General features: G+C 44.5%; 1 protein-coding gene across 5 annotated transcripts in view; it reads right to left on the minus strand.

Annotated features, from left to right (window-relative positions):
* LOC146855062 (dihydrofolate reductase-like) overlaps positions 1 to 19909 on the minus strand; it is a 650717-nt gene that overhangs the window by 298472 nt on the left and 332336 nt on the right. For all 5 annotated transcript variants that reach the window (XM_085652547.1, XM_085652545.1, XM_085652550.1 and 2 more), the window contains one exon: positions 16892 to 17035. In XM_085652547.1, the coding sequence (XP_085508673.1) occupies positions 16892 to 16998 (107 nt within the window). In that variant the 5' untranslated portion in view covers positions 16999 to 17035. The remainder of the gene's footprint in view (positions 1 to 16891; positions 17036 to 19909) is intronic.

Here is a 19909-nt window from a genome sequence, read left to right on the forward strand (position 1 = left end):
GGCTGCGCCATCTTTACAACAATATGGTGCAGCCCTGCGTTTCCCCCTGTGGTGGCACTAAATTTAGCAGCCTAGCACCAACACAGGCACGCTTGCACCAGAGTTCAAGGGTGTCTGCGTTGAGGGGAAGATTGTTTATGTGCTGGACAGTGTCCCTTCTTGCACAAAAACAATCTTTCAACAGGCTTTTAAGGCATTTCTCCTTTTTGCACCTGCTTAAGACCATGTTTTCCCTGGTATTAATTTTGGCACTGCCACATATTTACACTGCCCTTGTAAATATGGGGCAGTGTCAAAATCAATGGGTGTTGCAGTGGAATGCCCACCACAACACCCATTGTTCTGTCCTTTTCTGCTAAGTATAGCGGGAAAGGGTGCCTTATTTACAAGGCAGAGTTAAGCCACGTTAAGTTGCTTAACGCTGCCTTGTAATTAAGGAGAAGTCCTTATCCCCACTACAAAGTCCTGAAAAGTGACATGGTGGTGGTGATAGGGGCTTGTAAATATGTCCCAGAGTATCTCAAATGCATCAAAATCCACACGGCAAAACAGCCACACAGGAGGGAAGAGTTGGAAAAAACACAGCAATGCGTTGGTTCCTGGGTCCCTGGGGAGGCAATGCGTCAGTTCTGCTGCACGCAGGAACAGTGTTGCGTCAAATCCGGACTTTAAGGGAAAGTGATGCGCCGATATCCAAGACGGTTCTGGTCTGCGGGTGATGCACTGGGAAACCTGTCACACAGGTGCAACGAATGGAAATCTTGATGCTCTGGTGATCAATGTGATGTCGGCACACAGGTAATGCGTCGGTTTCTTCAACCGCAGTCCCACGATGCATCGATCTAGTCAGCTGCACAGCAAGGCCTGCGTTGGAGGCAGTGCGGTGGGCTCGGATTTCGGAGACACGGTGCGCTGAATTCAGGCTGCAGCAGTTTCTTGGGCTGCAGGTAGGTGTTGCGTCAATTTCTTCAGCTGCACGGCACGGGTGTATGGAAATTTCTCCTGCACGGCAGTGCTGCGTCTGTAAAGAGGCACTGGAAGGACGATGCATGGATTTTTATGGTTTCAAGCAGATCTTTGCATCAGGAACAACGTCTAGGGGCCTAGAACTGGAATTGGTACCACTTGGCAGGACAGAACATCCAGCAGTGGAGTTCAGGGATGCTGCAGGTAAAGTCTTAGCTGGCCCTGAGACATTTTAACAGGAGGCAAGCACACACAAATCCTTGGAGAAGCTTTACAAGCAGGATACATAGCAAAGTCCAATCCTTTTCCTCTCCAAAGCAGAAACAGCAACTGCAGGCCACCCCAGCCAAGCAACACACAGCAAAGGGGCAGTACTCCTCCTCACAGCTCTTCAGCTCTTCTCCTTGGCAGAGTGTTTTAAACGTCTGGGACTTCAGGTCCAATACCTATACCCCTTTTGGCCTTTGAAGTAAGCATTCTTTAAAGGATTGTCATGTAGTGGACACGTTCTTGTCCTGCCTGATCTAGGCTCCAGACACAATACGGGCGGGGGGGTAGAGACAACATTGTGAGAGGCCAGGCACAGCCCTATTAAGGTACAGGTGACATCTCCTCCATCCACTCTAGCTAAGGAAGGCCTATCAGCCTGGTGATGTGTAATTAGGATATGCAGGGCACACCGCAACTCCCTTTGGGTGACGGTCTAGAGTGAATGCACAAACAGGCTCCTGCCAGTCTAAACCAGACATTGATTTCTAAAAATGTTATTTCCAAACACACAATTTAAAACCACCTTTACTAAAAGATGTGTTTTTAAATTCTGAGCTAAGAGAGCCCAAACTCCAAATCTCTAGCTGTTCCTAATTGAAAATTGCACTTGTAAAATGTTATAAGGTGGCTCTAATGATAGCCTATGGGAGAGCCAATCCTTGCAATACTGAAAAACGAAACTGGCAGTATTTCACTATCAGGACATGTAAAACACACCAGTACATGTCCTACTTTTCACATACACTGCACCCTGCTTATGGGGGTACCTTGGGTCTAACTTAGGGATGCCTTACATGTAGTAAAAGGGAAAGTTAGGGCCTGGCAAGTGGGTGCACTTGCTAGGTCAACTTGGCAGTTTAAACTGCACTCACAAACACTGTAATACCAGCCCTGAGACAAGTTTACAGAGCTATTCATGTGGGCAACACAATCGGTGCTGCAGACCTTCTAGTAGCATTTGATTTACAGGCCCTGAGCACACACAGTGCACTTTACTAGGGACTTACCAGGAAATCAAATATGCCAATAATGGAGAACCAATCAGAATTACAATTTACATAGGGAGCACTTGCACTTCAGCACTGATCCCAGTGTACATAAACCAGCAAAAACGAACTCCAGCATAACATCAAAAATACAGGGGGTAGAAGTGGAAAGACAGGGGAAACCACGCCAAGGATGCCAGGTCTAACCGACAATAACCATACAACACCTTTTCATCTAGTTATTGTAATCTTGTTTTTCTGGATTTGCCAAAACAGCGCTAACGCTGTACTTGTATGATTTTTCATCCCCCCTTTACCTATTCTCCCCATAGCTGCAGCACTTTCAAACCTACTTATCGGGTAGATGTTTTTTTTTATTTCTGTCCTCCACCATTTACCTACTCTTCCCACTTTTATAATACCTCTAGTAACAACACAATATATTGCCTTTTTGTACATAAACAAGTCATAACATTCTAACAGACTTTCTGTAACGTATATTGTACAACTACTCAGCAAGCTACAACTTGCAACAACAAAAACAGCTTATTATTAATCACATAGGCGAAACCTAATGCATTTACTAATGCTTGTTTCCATGGTGATCATTTACTGTTCTCATGTCCTGATCCTTGCTCTGTGTAGACAGAAAGAGCGGACTGGGGCTCTCTACTGGTTCATGCTTTTAATTATCCTGATTAACTAACACCAAGAGGTTGGGTTGCAACTAAGCCCACACAAATTGCCATTAAGATTACATCACTTGCATGTTAAAAATTATGCCATGGTAAAATGTCCACAATTTGTAGATGCATACGGCTACTGTGATCTAAGACTACCTTGCGGGAGACAGATTCAAGCAGAAAATGTGTTGTGAGAGTCATTTTTCAGTGGTCCAACCCCTTTGCAACCTAAGGAATGCCCTTTCATTACATTGAGATACCCCAGAGTGCTTTTCGCGTAATATACTGATATTTTTAATTCTTTCAGGGGGAGAAACATTACACTATTATGCACATCCTTAGCCAGGTACACAGTGACAGTGTGAGACCTGTAACTGAAGGCTATCTAACAACCAAGAGCACATTTGGTTAGTGCAAGTGAGCCTAGCTGGCATAGCCAAGCAAGGGCCGAAATGTTTTTCAAATGGTCGGTGATCCAGCCACCAGTTACTTGGCCTCAGTGACAGCAGGGGAGCAGCTTAAATTCCAATAAAAAAATGGCTGGGGCTCATCAGCAAACTAACACACACTGGGTACGTCTCGGAGGTGCGAGTGCAAATGAAACAAAAAGGGAAAGACCAGAAGGAGTTGTGATTCTCGGGCTACACAAATAATTACCAAGTCGAATGTATGGTTGGTCTTTCAAAAGTTCTTTTTATGAAAACACTGTAGCAGGGTGACATATATTTCTGATCATGACAAATGTCATTGAACTTTATCAAGTCTTTCCTGGCAGAAACATGTTGTTACATTACCTCCGGTCTACTCATTTTTTAACTCTATCCAAGATGGGCACCAGAATAAAGGACGATTTTCGCCCACCACAAGATAGTTTTAACTAAACATGTAATTATTTTGGCACTCTGTCACTAAATCTTATACATCTACATTGCTCATCTTAACCATAAACAACCTCCGCTCCTCCCCTTTGCTTCTTGGGGAGTTGTAGCCCACACTGGGGACCTTACGATCCCATTGTGAGGAGGGAACCCTATGATGAAGCATGTCATCCAGGCCCTCGTCACCAGCAGGCTGGACTACAGCTACGCCCTCTACGTGGGAATCACAGACGAACCCCAGAAAAGACTTAAACGCATAAAGAACGCCTTCGCACGCCTCGTCCTCGACATCCTCCGCCACAGACACATCACTGCCCACCTGAGAGACCTGCACTTGCTACCCGTCAACAAGAGGATCACCTTCAAGCTTCTCACCCACGCTCACAACCACTCCACGATGCCGGACCAACATACCTTAACAAACGGCTCACCTTCTACACTCCCAACCGCCAGCTTCCCTCCGCTGACCTCAACCTCACCACCGTTCCACGCATCCACCGAACGACCACAGGTGGCAGATCTTTCTCCCACCTCGCCGCCAAGACATGGAACACCCTCCCCATCCACCTGCGGTAGACCCAGGACCTGCTGACCTTCAGGAGACTTCTCAAGACCTGGCTGTTTGAGCAGTAGCAGCTACCCCCCCCCCCCCTTAGCACCTTGAGAGCCTCGGGGTGAGCAGTGCTCTCTACAAATGATTGATTAGCAAACTCAAGGCCCTGGATGCTTCCCAGGCCCTTGTCCCACTATGATTCTCACCAATGCCCGACCCATACGCACTCTACCACTTAGACTTGACCATAAATAAGAATTCGCGACTTTTTCAAAACTGTTGCAGTTTCTTTACATCTGCAGTGAAACCTTAAAGCAGTGTTCAGTCTTTATAAGTAATACAAATGTAAGGCTTTAAAGTGTTAGGAGAGCAACACATTGCCCGAATTCTCTAATTTTGTTTCCTATAAAAACGTCAACTAATCCTAAAAAAAAAAATCAAAAAACTTCTAATAAGCATTATGCTTCGAAAAAAGAACCACTGCATGTTATAGGATTTCTTGCAATTTTAATCCAACTACAGTTTTTGGGATGGTCTCCAGAAAGGCACTCCTAAGGGGCCGAATTATGCGTGGAGTATGGAATATAATTGTGCTGTGATTTGTACACTGTACAGAAAATATTCACATTATATTTGGTAAATATCTCCCGGTGTAGCACCATGCTTTATTTTTACTTGGGAGTTTTTCTCCCTCATGGAATCTCTTTGGGACGATAAATACAATGTGTCATTCGTTGTGACTTGTTTCATATTCTGTCATCTCTTTTGTTGGACAACAAAAAACGATTACTAAGAATAAGTCTCATAGTATTACAAGTCTCTTCTGATGATTCACTGACTCCCAGTTTTGAAAACATCTATCCCTTATCTCATGGAATATTGCTGGGTTAAGTAAACATCTTTAGAGACAAGGTCACACTAGACTATCTTGCAAAGGGGGACATATTGTGCTTTCAGGAGACCTGGGCCAAGTCAACCACCCCAATTGGCGGCTTCTATGAACATCACATACCAGCGACCAAAAGGACCATCTTTGGACGCCCGTCTGGGGGTTTGTCAATTTTTTTAAGTCATGCTTGCAAATTTAAAACCAAAGACATAAAAGTAGAAACACCTGACCTCCAAGCCATTATAATTTAGGGGCTGAAAACTAAGTCCAACAATTGTAACCCCAAGAATCGAAACTAACACCGGGCTAAAGCAGGGATGTGTTTTGGCATCCCTACTATTTAACTTGTACATGGCAGACCTGGGGCCAGCCTTGAAAGACGCCAGCCTAGTACCACCGAGATTGGGCAAGTTGACCTTGGTAACCCTCCAGTATGCGGACGATACAGTTGTCATGGACCACACTAGGGTGGGGCTCCAAAGAGCATTAAATAGTCTTGCAGTGTACAACTGGGAAAACAGCCTGCAGATCAATGAGAGGAAGACCAAGATAGTCATCTTTGGTAAATACCCTCACAAAAAACAAGCAGCATGTTCTTTGGGTGTGCGCCGAATCAGGACAGCTACATCCTACAATTACCTGGGGGTATGGGTGACGGAGAGGGCCACAGCAGCCAAACACATAAAGGAGCTAAAACCGAGAATTAACAAAATAATTCTGTCAATCAGACGTCTAAGCCATCGCCTAGTAAGTCCATCTAAAGAATCGATGCTGACTGTACTTAGGGCAAAACTAATTCCAGCAATCCCTTACGGTCACTTAGCCTTCCCAGGAGCACTTGAGAAAGTCATCAATGAGCCCCAGATAAAAGCTTACAAGACCGTGCTACAAGCTCCCAGATAAGCAAGGAACACCAGGCTAAGGCTGGAAATAGGACTGAACAGACCGGACCTGGCACTCCAGGGGGACCTAATAAAATATTACATCAGAGTACTGAAAGCCCCTGAAAACAATCTTAAATAGTTTCTAAAACTAATTTTCAGGGCAGAGAGTTCCCCCTGGCACTCTAAGTTGGATCAAGCAATAGACCAACTGAACATCGAGGCAAAGAGCATGCCCCTTCACAAAATTCCTTACTCTGCCTGGGCCAAAGCTGTGAAGCGCCAAGTCCAGACCATCTTGTTTGAACTGGATCGATCTTCACTCCGGTACAACTCCCTCACACTGGCCCTGGATAAGTCATATACTCCTGGGAAAGTTCAACCATATATGCGAGACTCACTCTCAGCCCAAGCAAGAAAGATAATCCTGTACTTGCGCCTCACTGCCCTCAAGATTTTAGATTTCAAACCAAAATGGGCACGGACAGACAACATCATCTCCTGCCGGTTATGCAATTAACACATTAATCCTGGCTATATCTTTTATGCTGCTGCCCCAAGCTGGCGAGCGATCGCCGTAGTTTGCTGCACTCGGCCCTAAGGGGCAAGGGCCTCAGAACTTGCAGTGAGGCCTCGAAATGGTGCTTTTCAGAAACCACAACTTGTTTACTTGCCAGAGCTGGCAAGTTTACCCATCAAATTAGAATTGCACTTGATTCCCATCAAAAGGCCGCAGATTTCAGGGTCCCTCTGTAATGATAATCATCTGGTACCCTAACCCTGTCAGTCGTCACCTAACCCAGGGTTTTTTTGCACGGACACTGGGATCATAAAGTGAACGTGGGGCCCACTAAGAGGCACACCAAGAACTCTTATTAATGACAATTTGACATCTTGGAGGGAATGACCCTGTTGATTTTTATATAACCATTGATCCCTACAGGAGTATAAGTGTTAAAGGGTGGTGACCCAATATTTTAACTCATTTTTAAATTGTAGTTTTAAAGGGACATTAAGTAGTAAATAGAGCCCATGTAGCCATGGCGCTATTTTAAGTTGAATACCGGGTTACTCGCTCGGGGTCGGCTATGGAGATTCCCGCCTCTCCGTAGCCAAGTGATCATGGCCCCGCCCACCGGATCAGAGACCGCAGTGGAGATTCGAATGGCGCTCATTCAGAAACCGCGGAGCTGAGCGCTGAGATAAGCCGAGCTATGAGCAGAATTCCTTAGAGCGGCAACAGCGAAACCGGCGAACCGGTGAACCAGCGAACCTGCGAAAAAGCAATAAGACGAGTAGGGACGTGGAATGCTGTGTTTGTAAAATTGGATACCGCAGCTGGAGTGTGGATCAATTTCAAGACAGCAGAGGGCGGCGGAAGGCCAGCAACATCGGAGGCTAAGGCTGAGTACTGAAAGGCTGCTGCGCTCGGCGCTCGATGAGGGTAAGAGCGCGAAAAAGGAGCTTTGAATTGTTACCCGGCCGTTTGCTCGCCCGAAGGTCATCGGAGGCAGAGCTTGAATTAAGTTAAACAGAGCAGAGCGACCCACGGGGGGCAGACCTTAAACAAACTAAGCAAGACATTTTGGGGGCAGTAACAGCAGCTGCAGCAAGGAGATGTTAAGATAGCAGGGTGGTGAGCAAGTCAGGTATTGCACCGCTTCATAAAAATTTCTGAAATTGATAAACAGGCAAGTAGGCCAAATCGGTGAAGCGGTGACGTTATGGACAGTTTGTTAAATTGAGAACAGTAAGGGCTACCCAAGGGAGAAAAAAGTGAAGGAACGAAGATGGGAAGACATCTAAAGCAAGCTAATGTGGTAGCCAGGGTTGATGCTACGACTGGGATGAAAGTAAAAAAAACGCTTAGCTCAAGCCAAGGGGGCTCCATCCGTGGCGAAGGACTCGGGCACTATAAATCGTCTGGAGCTAAACTCCAGTTTTGAAAGCTCAACAGAAGAGCCGGCTGAGTCACAATTGGAGCTATTGAAACATCCGCCAGGGGGTGAGGACCCCATCCCTGTAATTGATGACTCCCATGGGGTAAAGAAGGGTCTGACTGTTGAGTCCACCCCGGGGCGCAACAAGTTAGCAAATCATAAAGACTTCCCATTGTTCACCAAAAAGAACACTCAGCTGTCAGTGTCCCAAAGTCCATATTATGTAGGCCCAGCACCGGCTGCTTCTCCAGAACAACAATTAAATCCCTTGAAAGGCTGCACATTTCACCTCCCCATGAAGCCCCATCTGCGGACCTGACACTACCGGCTATCACCCTTGCAGAGGTGGGAAACTCACCGCCTTGCCTGGAAAACGTATACGCTATAGCGAAACAGTACCCGCTCCTTGAGAAATCCTCTATTGCAGAAAACATCCTTAAAGAACAACAACAGCTAGAGAGCGGGCAGCGACTCCAGGAAATAACTGGTGCATCAATGGAGAAGGGCCTTGAATTCTCAAGTCAGATCACCGATACTCTGCAAAATAATCCTTCCAGGGTTGACTCACAACAGATGGAAGTGAAAACATTGCTTAATCTTATACTGGAAGAGATCAGGGAGATGAAAAAGTCTCAGGCACACGAGATAGCCGCTCTCCATCATAGGCTGAAAAAGAATGAAGAATCTATCTCTGGTATCCCCGCTAGGCTTGAAGAAGCAAAGTCTAGAGTAGCCCACCTGGAGGACCAGATGAGCTCCACAATCCAGAAAATTAGTGAAGTAATGGCAGATAGGATCGCCCAGGAGACCAAACTAGAAGAATTAGAGAATCACTCACATCGCTCGAATCTCCGAATAGTGGGAGTACCCGAGGGGAAGGAGGACTATGCCATGGGTTAGTACCAATACCCTTCGCTGGGTCGAGACATTCATTAAACAAAACGTGCTTCCAGACTACTCTGGGGACCTATCACTAAACAGGACCCATCGAGTTCGCGCCCATCCAATCCCAAATTCGGAATACCCTCGTACCATTTTAATCAACTTCGCTGATTATAGAATTGAAGAGAGTATCTTGACGAAAGCTATCCAGCAGAGACAGTTTGTCATTGACAAAGGGACTAAATGCCGATTTTTTCAGATATGTCAGCCGGGGCGGCGCGTAGACGAAAATAATTTGTAAAATTGCTTTTCCTATTTAAAGCTCAGGGGCCGCAGGCTTCTATTGCCCAACAGTCAAAGTTAAGAGTGCTTGTTAAAGGAAAACTTTGTATGCTTTCGCGGGTAGAAGCAGCTCAGGAGCTCTTGAGAGAAATTACTGTTTCAAGATGAGTTTGTTTTGATATTGGAACTTGGTCTACTGGGTTTCTTCTCTGTGTGGGGGGGTAGGTCACCAAGGGTGCAGGATCAGGGCACCCGAGCTATAAACAGGGAGGGAGAGATGTGGGTAGCGGGGCCCGTGAGGACCTCTGCATCTCTAGGGTGGGTTTCTGGGAGGAGCATGTTGGAAATGTTCGTCCTAGGAAAAGAAAGCAATAGTAAAACAAGCAGACAGTGGTATATACATGTTTCTTATCTGAGCTACCAAAAAGTTTATCACAGAAACAGGAATGGCTAATATATGTAAGACTTTGTCAGTCAATGTTAATGGAATGCTTAATAAGAAAAAATATGGTGGGCTCATTAGATGGCTCACCTCATTGAATCCCCATGTTTTGTTTTTCCAAGAAACGCATCTAAAAACGAATTCACCTAAATTATATATACCCTGGGTCTTTTCAGATGCGTTTTTTGCATCTTCAGGCCTGGCCATGAGAGGGGTTGCTATTTATTTTTCTAAGAATCTGCCATGGGAATTTGAACAAATTCAACGCGATCCACAGGGGAGATGGCTTTGGGTAGTAGCCAAGCTGAAGGGGATGATTCTAAATTTTATAAATTATTATGGCCCAGTCACGGACTATGCCTCCAGGTTTGGTTAAGATTAATGAACTTCTAAGGGGGGCACCAGGGCAAATCATCATCGGTGGGGATTTTAATGACATACAGGATTTAAAGAAAGATACCTCAAATAAAAATAAAACCCAATTGAAACCAAATACAAATTTTTTGTTTGAGGCTATTAGACATGAATACAAATTAATAGATCCTTGGTGGAGTATTAATTTGGAGAAAAATACTTTTGCCTGTCACTCACACCACTATCAGACTGCTTCTCGAATAGATTTTTTCTTAACATCTAGATCCCTCCGTTTCAAGGGCGGACATTGGGACAAACCCTTTCTCGGATCACGCTTATGTAGGGATTGACCTTGAACCTGGTGTGGGAAGAGGAGAGCAACCCAGGTGGCAGCTGGATCGCCTCCTCCTCCAAGATCAAGATTGGGTGGAGAATTTTAAAGTATGGATCTCTGAATTATTGAGGGTGAATGCGGAAACGGCCGAACCCTTTGCGAAATGGGGGGGCTTCAAGTCCGCAGCCCGCGGGAAAATAAACTCCTTCTCGGCCGCCCAATCTAGTGCACGGCGGACAAAAATAGCTGAATTACAGGGTGCAGTTGAGAGGGCTTATGCCCAGAGGACTCGGTCATGTCCACAGCAGCTGGAGAAAGCTAGAAAGGCCCTGAGAGATTTTTTTTTTTTCTTAGAAGAGATCAATAGCTCCCGAACCTTCCAACAAACGATTTACGAGGATAGTCAGCTGGTCCGCAAATTGCTTGCCAACTCCACAAAAGCTAAACAGGAAGCATCCCTGGTTTTGAAGGTTAATGATCCTAAGACTGAATTGGATGTAACTAATAGGGAAGAGATTCTGCAGATTTATTTAGAGCATTTTCAGCAACTCTACACCACTGACCATCAGATGGGAGAGGAGATCCAGCGTTTGGGAATCACCGCAACCGGAGATTCTCAAATGCTGGATCAGAGACACCAAGAACCTTGACCACAGGAAACTGTAAATCTGACCTCCCCCCCCCTCGCATATAACTACGGTCAGTGACCTCAATGATCATTACTCAGCAACTATATCGAACATTCTGGATGACCTTGCCCCACTGAAACTAAAAAGAACACAAATCAAAGACAGAAACCTCTGGTTCACTGGATCCCTCAACATGGAGAGGAGATCCCTCCGGCAATCTGAAAGAATTTGGAGACAGCACCCCTCTGCTGTGCATCTAAAACTTCTCCGCCAGGCAAGAAACACCTACAACAGGAACATCCTCAATTCAAAAAAAGAATACTTCAGATCGGAACTGGGGAATGCCAAGAATAAACCCCGCAAGCTCTTTGAACTGGTCAAACACCGATCAAATAAACTGGCTAAAACACCGAAAGAAACTCCTAAGTCTCTAATATCATCTGAGGAATTCTCCTCTTTCTTTGCTGATAAAATCACAGCCTTAGGAAATGAACTCAGTGCCGCTACATATTCTCAACCCCTTCCTGACCTGCCCCCCTTTCCGTGCTACCCCCACTGGCCTCACCTAAAAATCAAGCACGCTGGACCGACTTCAAGTACTATGACGAAGACTCCATCTCTAAAATCCTCTCTACCTTAAAACCACTTTAATGACCCGCTACCATCCAACTGCCTCGCTTCTCCCACCCAATCCATTGCCCCTAGCTGGACTGCAATAATTAACGCCTCTCTCCAGCAGGGCTTGATTCCTGAATCTCTGAAAGCCGACCAAGTCCTCCCCATTTTAAAAAAACCATCGCTGGATCCAGCCTCCCCTTACAACTTCAGACCTATCGCCAATATCCCTCTGTTAGCCAAAGTGTTGGAGAAGTGTGTACAACAGCAACTAAGTCAACACATCAACAACTTCCACCTACTAGATGACTTCCAATCTGGATTCAGACTGGGGCACAGCACTGAAACTACCATGCTCCACATCGTGGACGATGTCTTCCAAGCCCTAGACCAAGGCAAAACCTGCCTTCTAATCCTCCTAGATCTATCCTCGGCCTTCGACATGGTCGACCATGAAAAACTACTCGAACGCCTCAAACTCATGATGGGTTTGGGTGGCTCTGTTTTAGAATGGTTTAGGTCCTTCCTCCACAACCGATCACAGAGATTCCTAATTAACGGCAACCTATCAGCTCCCACCCCGGTCACGGTTGGAGTCCCTCAAGGATCAACCCTGTCCCCCACCCTCTTTAATCTTTACTTAGAGCCGCTTACCGAAGTATTTTGCACCGCTAACATCTCCTACCATATGTACGTGGACGACACCCAAATATACATTAAAATTTCATCGCTCAAGGCGATCCTCTCCCTGAATAAGACCCTGAAACTGACAGTCCAATGGCTCGCCTCTAACCAACTCAAATTCAACGCAAAGAAAACTGAATTTCTCCTAATCTCCCCTGCAAAAGCCAACCCAGAGATTCAGATGTTGATCAAGGCCATCACAGCCTTAAACTGCCCACCAACCATCGTGGACTCAGCAAAATCTCTGGGAAAAATCCTCGACTGCAACCTGAACATGCGGGACCACATCAACTTGGTGGCTAAATCAGCCAGGTTCCACCTGAGCTACCTAAGGAAGCTGAAACCCTTCATCGATGCTCCCAACCTAAAAATGGCAGTCCAAGCACTAGTCATCTCTAGGCTGGAATATGGCTGTTCCACCCTCTCGGGTTTACCCAAGATCTCCCTGGCACCTTTAAAAGCCTGCCTCGACGCGGCCGTCAGACTACTTACCGGCACTAGGAAATTCGACCACATCTCTCCCCATCTGAAAGCTTTGAACTGGCTCCCCCTCGAGGCCAGAATACAGCTGAAACTAACATGCATTACACACAACGCTCTATACGCAAACTCCCCTGCTTATCTTGCACAGAAACTAGTGGTATCTGGAGGAAGCAGGAACTCTCGGTCTGCCAGAGACCTCTTGCTCCAACCTGCCCGTTTTCGGAGAAAAAAAAACGTACAATCGGGCTTTATCCAGGGCCACACCAAGAATTTGGAACTCTCTCCAACCCTCCATCAGAAGAATCCCTTCTCCAGCATGCTTCAAAAAGAAGACCAAAACTTTCCTCATGGGTAAATTCCTCACCTAATCTCTGCCTTCAGCCACCACAGTGTGCCTGACTAATCTAAGACTATTGCCTTTTCCTCAGATCACCTACTCACTCCACCAAGAAACTGTGGGGTTTTATACTGATTAACTGTAATTGTAGCCATACACGTGTCCCTCTATTCCCCTATGTGTCCAGCACCCCTGACCCTCTCCAATCGTTGTGTATACTTCTGTATTTCTAAGCCTTTTTTGTTCACTTATGTAAACCTTGTAAAGCGCTCTGATACCCTAACGGGTCAAGTTTGCGCTCAATAAAACACTAAAATAAATAAATAAATAAATAAGATGATACAAGAGTTCTTTGAGAGTGTGGATATTCCAAGATTACCTGCTTCTTGGATCGATCAATTAAAATCCGAGATAAAAACCGCCAAGATTGGGGCAGCTATTAAGGCAACGGCTGGGGCTAAGGCGTGTGGGGAAGACGGGTTCCCAATAGAATTTCATAAGACTTTTTGTAAAGAATTAATTCCACATATGCAAAAACTTTTTAATCATATTAAGAATGGTGGCCAGGTTCCTCCGGCCTTCAAAGAGGCAATTGTTATATGCTTTGTAAAAAAGGATAAGAACCTGAACGATGTAAACTCATACATGCCTCTTAGCCTCCTCAACTCAGCATTAAGATTTTTATGAAGGTGTGGGGAGAACGTTTTTAAAGGCGGCACAGGATATAATTCATAAAGATCAGGGAGGTTTTATAGCAGGAAGATCTATGGTAGCCAATACCGAATTTTTAATACAGGCTCTGGATTATTTTAACACCAATTCTATCCCAGCCTGGATAATGATGGTCGATGCTGAGAAAGCAATCGATTTGGTGAATTGGAATACCCTCTTCTTTGCACTCTGCCAATTTGGTTTGCCCCCCCCCCAGGTTTTTGCAATGTTATATAATATTTACTAGGGGGCCCAAGCCCAGGTAGTGATTAATATGTAACGGGCAGGTGTAATACAGATTAAGCGGGGACAAGACAAGGTTGCCCGCTCTCCCCCCTACTTTTTACTTTTTTTATAGAAACGTTGGCTATTAAAATACGCAATAATGCTGCAATCAAGACCCCAATCCAGGACATGGTTAAACTAAAATTCTTTGTGGACTATATCATTTTATTAAGCCTATTAATTATAATTTGGAAGTGGTATTGAGGGATATTAGCAAATTTGAGTTAATTTGGGGCTATAAAATAAACCCAAATAAAACTGAAGTCCTGCTTTTAAATTCAGATATGAATTTTCTTCCATTCTGTCTCAGGGCGCAAGCTGCGAAGTCAGACCCAATTGGATACTTGGGGATATTTGTGTCGATCAATATCAACAGTTATGCAATTTGAATTATGTAAGAACACTGGAAAGAATACAGAGACTATTAGATCAGTGGCTGTTAGTTCCCCTAACCTTAGTGGGGCGGGTTTCCCTTATTAAGATGTCCGTACTGCCGCTACTTACTTTTTTATTTATTAATGTTCCTATTAAAATTAAGACATGTTTCTTCAAAGAAATGGAAACCCTAATTAGACCGTTTGTTTGGGAAAAAAAGCCCTAAGGGTGAAACTAACATCGCTTCAATTAACAATCGAGCAAGGAGGTCTGGCTCTACCCCATCTAATAACGTACTATGATGCTGCTTCTTGGACCTATTGGCGAGTTTAATGGGCTCAAAGGGCGTTAGAGATCATTTTTTTGTTGACAAAATGGTACAGGAAACCGGCTGTCAGATCTTAATATTCCCAAAAACCTCCAAATTGCCGAACAGAACTAGGCACAAGACACTTAAGGACTACTCTTTTAGACTCCAGGTTTTTTTTTAGAATGACAGGTTCTTCCGGGTCTTAGTATTTAAAGTTACAAGAATGTAAAAGCCTCGGCCTCCAAATTCAAGCAGGTCACTTGAAGCACTGGGAAGGTTGTGGGCTTGGGGCGCTAAGAAACTTTTCAATACAGAATAGGATGATCTCTTGGCAGGAGGTGGAATTGAGGGATGGGAGCCAGAGGAGGCCCACCTTTATTGAATACCTACAAATTGTTTATTTCGTTAAGAGTATGAAAGGAATTTTTGACACCCCGAATAAACTGGTGATAGAGCTCTGTGGAGCCAAATTAAGTGAGGTAGGGAACTGGTACCGTTTATTGCAAAATCAGAGCCAACTTCCTTTGATTGAGAACCATCTGGAAAAGGTGGCCCGTGAAACGCAATGTACTTTTTCCATCCCCGAATGGGAAACCCTATGCCTTGGTGGGAGTAAGTCTCTGAGAGCAGCCAATTATAAAAGGATGGCTTTTCTATCCCAATGGTTGGCCTACCTAACCCCGAGTGCACTAAAGAAAAGATATTCGGATGCCGAAGATAGGTGTTTTTTGGTGTCAGGCAGACAGAGAAGGGGGTTGGCTCCACATTTTCTTTTTGTGTTTTTCTGGGAGGCAATTTTTTTGGTTCTAAATCGGGCATTTGAGAAGAGGCTATCGCCGGAGGCCAAAGCCGCCCTGTTTGGTGTGTGCAAAAATAGAACATTTTTAACGGAAGCCGAAGCAAATTTTCTTTCTATTACCTGTTCAGTGGCCCGCTCTCTAATTTTACAAAATTGGAGGTCTAGGGAGGTTCCCACGTATGACAAATGGCTGAATAAAATGAAAAGGACGCAGGCTTTTGAAGAAGCGTACGCAAAGCGGGTGGGAGCTTCCAGAAAATTTGAAAAGAACTGGAAGTTTTTAGGCAAAGTGGAAAATCCAATAGAGGGATAGTACTATCCAGAATCTAAAATTGTATTGATGCTCCATTAGGTCTAAAATATTTGGAGGATTTAGGAATGTATGCTGCTAAGCACTTTTGCACTTTTAGATTGTGATTGTTTTGCATGTTTTGCATTAGCACTTGCACTTTTTCTCTTGCACTTTTGCACTTTGGTATTATTGAAGCTTTTCTCATAGCCGTGTTGGTCAAAAGTAAATAGAAATAGTTTTATTGTACCATTGTTTGCTACCTGGAAAAGATTAAGTTAATGATTTTAGTATGCACAAAGATTAATATGTCTGTTTATATGTTATGTATTGCCCCCGATGCTCTGCTCAATAAAAAATGTAAAAAAGAATACCGGGTTGCTCCTGGGGGAAGGGTGGTTGGGAGGGGGCGTTGTTCATGTGTTTTATACTGTAAAGATTTTAAATAATCACACAGTTAATAAAGAATACTAATTGGCAAGTATTGAAAACAAAAAGTAAATAAATCTTGATCTTGGCTTTTTAAAATAAGAATACAAAGAATAGGTCTTTTCCTAAACATCTGCTATGAAAACAACAAAATTAAAAATAAAATATACGGAAACTGGCTATTATTTAATATCGACATGCACAAACTGGTCCAACGTGGACATTATGCGGGTCCCCTTCCAAACGCACTGTAGCATTATGGGCCACTGTGTTCTACGTTGTTTACATTGTTATCGTCAATATATCGTTTTATAGAAGGATAGATGGAGAACACGTGTCCACCAGTGGTCCAGAAGATGTAATACTGAATATATATAGCCCGAGACTGAATTTTAGTTTACACTCAGCTCTTTGTCAAGATGAACAATAGTATGGACAGTTCTTATAAGGTATAAATTAGAAACGATCATGCAGTCTGTGGCTCACATTGTTGGTCATTTAACGTAGCTCATACACAAATGCAATTTTTTTTTATTTCCATAGATCGAAAATGATAAACACATAATTTACATATAACACGGTTTAATGTAAAGTATTGTACTTACGGGAGATTCCATGGAAGATTCCTCTTCCACCCGATTCCCATATTTCGACAGGCTGCTACGATCAGCTTCACAGGCTTTGGGTCATGTGCTTCACCGCTCTCATTCATAATAAGCAAATGACATACAACAATGGATAATAGAAACCTGTAAATCACAAAAGTGAAATGTATCCGTGTTTGACCAAAAACAGGTTCTGCTGAGTCCACAGAGCTTTGCCAAACTGAAATCTGCGCATGCGCATCTGCAAGCCGCTCTGAAAAAATCCATCAAGTTAACGCTAGCCAGGCATTTGTTTTCCCATTTATTTTGAAGCACGGGAAAACGTCAATTTCTTTGCAGAAGCGCCAAATGACTTCATGGATAATATACAATTGGAAGCTGCGCACAAAAATCACTAGATTTAAAAGACATCGGAGTATCTTCCCCATTTTAAGAGTCACAATTTCCAGCAACCTGGTCGGACTGCCCTATTGAGCAATCAGGTAGAGCCTGAGGGACTGGTCTGACAGGTTAGTGTGTGGACCGGTTTTTTGGGTGTTTGTGGGCCTGCCTTTTATAGCCTTCTGGACGGTTTTTACAGCTGATTTCCCTTGTATTAAAACACACACTGCCTGCTATGCCGTGTATCTTTTTACAAGATCAAAACTGTTCCGATTTGCAAATGTTGCCACTTTCTATCTGATTCCCTAATGGGGGCACGGTTCTATTTTGCTGGCAGGGCCTATTTTCTATGCCACCCCGACCCTGCCTGTAACTTTAGTAATCTTCATAAAGATCAGGCATGAGGACTATACCATTTACATAAAAACTTGTTCGAAATACGATTTATTGACATGAGTCACTTTACCATGAATGTATGGGGCACACATGAATGGATTCATGGACTACTTAACATCTTACACATCAAGATGCCAATTGAATAAACCAGTACTAAGGGTTGTAAAATATAATTTAAATATTAACAAGTCTGACTATGAAACTCCTTTTGAAAATAAGATTTCCACCAAAATCGAGAATAATTTCACTGCCATAGGTAAATATAGATTGAATAATGCTGATCAATGATGTGTCTCCATCTTCTAAAAATGTGATGCTATTGATCTTCTTAATATTTTATTCATCCTCATCCCTGGATCACAGCACTTTACACCACGAGCAATCATTTGTTTTTTTCACATGTACATTTAGGAATACATCATGCTGCCATTCTATTTACTGCTTAAATGTATAGATTATTTTCCTTAACTTTTATGTTACTTTCTCATTTTAGTACGTGTGAGGTTTTGTGCATCTATAGCACACCCTTTAAACAGTATCCCCATACACATTTGTTTTGTCATCTTACTAAATGCCAAATGATAGAAATAAAATATATACTCTTTCCCTAGATTCACCTTTACCCTTCTCCCATGCCTTCCTTTTTAGGACTTACCTAACTAGACAGCTTTTAGCTGCCCTCTTCTTGTGTTTGTCCAGTCGCGGCCGGCATGACTCGCGGGTGGGGGCCGAGGCTGTCGTGTGCGGGGGGGATAACGGCGGTTTAGTTTTAATTATTAAAAAAAAATCTTAACTTATCCAGCCCGATCTGGTCCCGCGTCGTCTGTGCTTCTCGCAGGAAGCAGGCAGCCTCCCTCCCCTCCCCTAAGCCGATCGCAATGCTGCAATGGCAGCATTGTGATTGATGGGTACAGCACCCAGTCAGGTGAGGCCATTTTCTCCATGTAGTCTGCATGCAGCCCACATGGAGAAAAGGGCAGAGTGCGCATGACTGGTTTGATCGGCCCCAGAGGGCCGATCAAACAGTCGGGGCCTGCAACTTGGGCTAGCAACTGCTTCCCTCCCCAGTTGCAAGACCGCCCACCCGCCCGCCTGCACCCGCCCGCACCCTTCTGCTTTCTCGCAGTGCGAGAAGCATACCATTTTATGTTACTGCCTCTCGCACTGCGAGAAAACAGTAGGGCGACGATTCTCCGCCCACATGGAGGAGCCGCCACTGTGTTTGTCCTCCACTTGAGCATAGCCTCTTTACTATCCTTTTGATTGGTTGACTTGTATCCTACCACTGCTCACATTTAGTCAACTACTGTTCTCATTGAGCACTCCATGAGAGTGCATGTATTTTCCAGCTTTCTCTTTCCTGTGCTGCTTACCCACCCCGCTCTCCATGTTGTGCCCTCCTCCCACACTGCCGCTTCCCTTATACAGGAGCAGCCCATGCATGTATGAGTGGTGGGGCGAGGTGGGGGGGGGACTCGACAGACAACGACGAGGGAAAATTAAATATTTCGCTGTCGAGCCCCCCCACCCCGTCCCACACTGCTCTTACCTGCACGGGCCGCTCCTGCTCTCATGTGCTGCAGATTCGGATAGTAAGGGGGGTGGGTTGGAGAGCATTGGACATGAGGGCTATACCTACAATTTTAAAAAGGCTGGGTGGGGAGAGAAGAGAGTAACACAAAGCACATGAGGTGGGTAGCAGGTATCCCCACCTCTCTTGGTCATTACAATACTTACTGAAATAAAAATGTTAAGTCCCAGTAGCTCCTATGTATAGCCAGGCCACTCCCCTTTCACAAATGTGCTTTTGTCATGTGAACATTTATTTTTCTATTTACCGCTCCAAGGGGTGTTCAACATCTTGAATTGGGAGAAATAAAAATAAATATAATGTAATCTGTGCTGTTCAGTAGGCTCACATGTGTACTGACATGTGCGCAACACCATCACACATGCAAGCGCCTACGGAATAATGTGGCTACATGACTTCATTACCCATATATATTTTGCCTAAAAAGCATTGGAGAGCCACTAGGTCACACATCCTCCTGCTTCCACACACTTTGTCTGCTTTGCAAGATCTTGAAATGGATTCTCACGAGTCCAGGAAAACGTCACACATGCACTCATCAGCAAACTCGATGAAGGCAACGCACTCTACGCCGGCACCACCCAGAAACTCCTAAAGAAACTGCAGAACACCCAGAATGCCTCAGCCAGACTCATCCTGAACATCCCATG

The sequence above is a fragment of the Triturus cristatus genome, chromosome 4_1 (assembly GCF_964204655.1).
Source record: "Triturus cristatus chromosome 4_1, aTriCri1.1, whole genome shotgun sequence".
Lineage (NCBI taxonomy): Eukaryota > Metazoa > Chordata > Amphibia > Caudata > Salamandridae > Triturus > Triturus cristatus.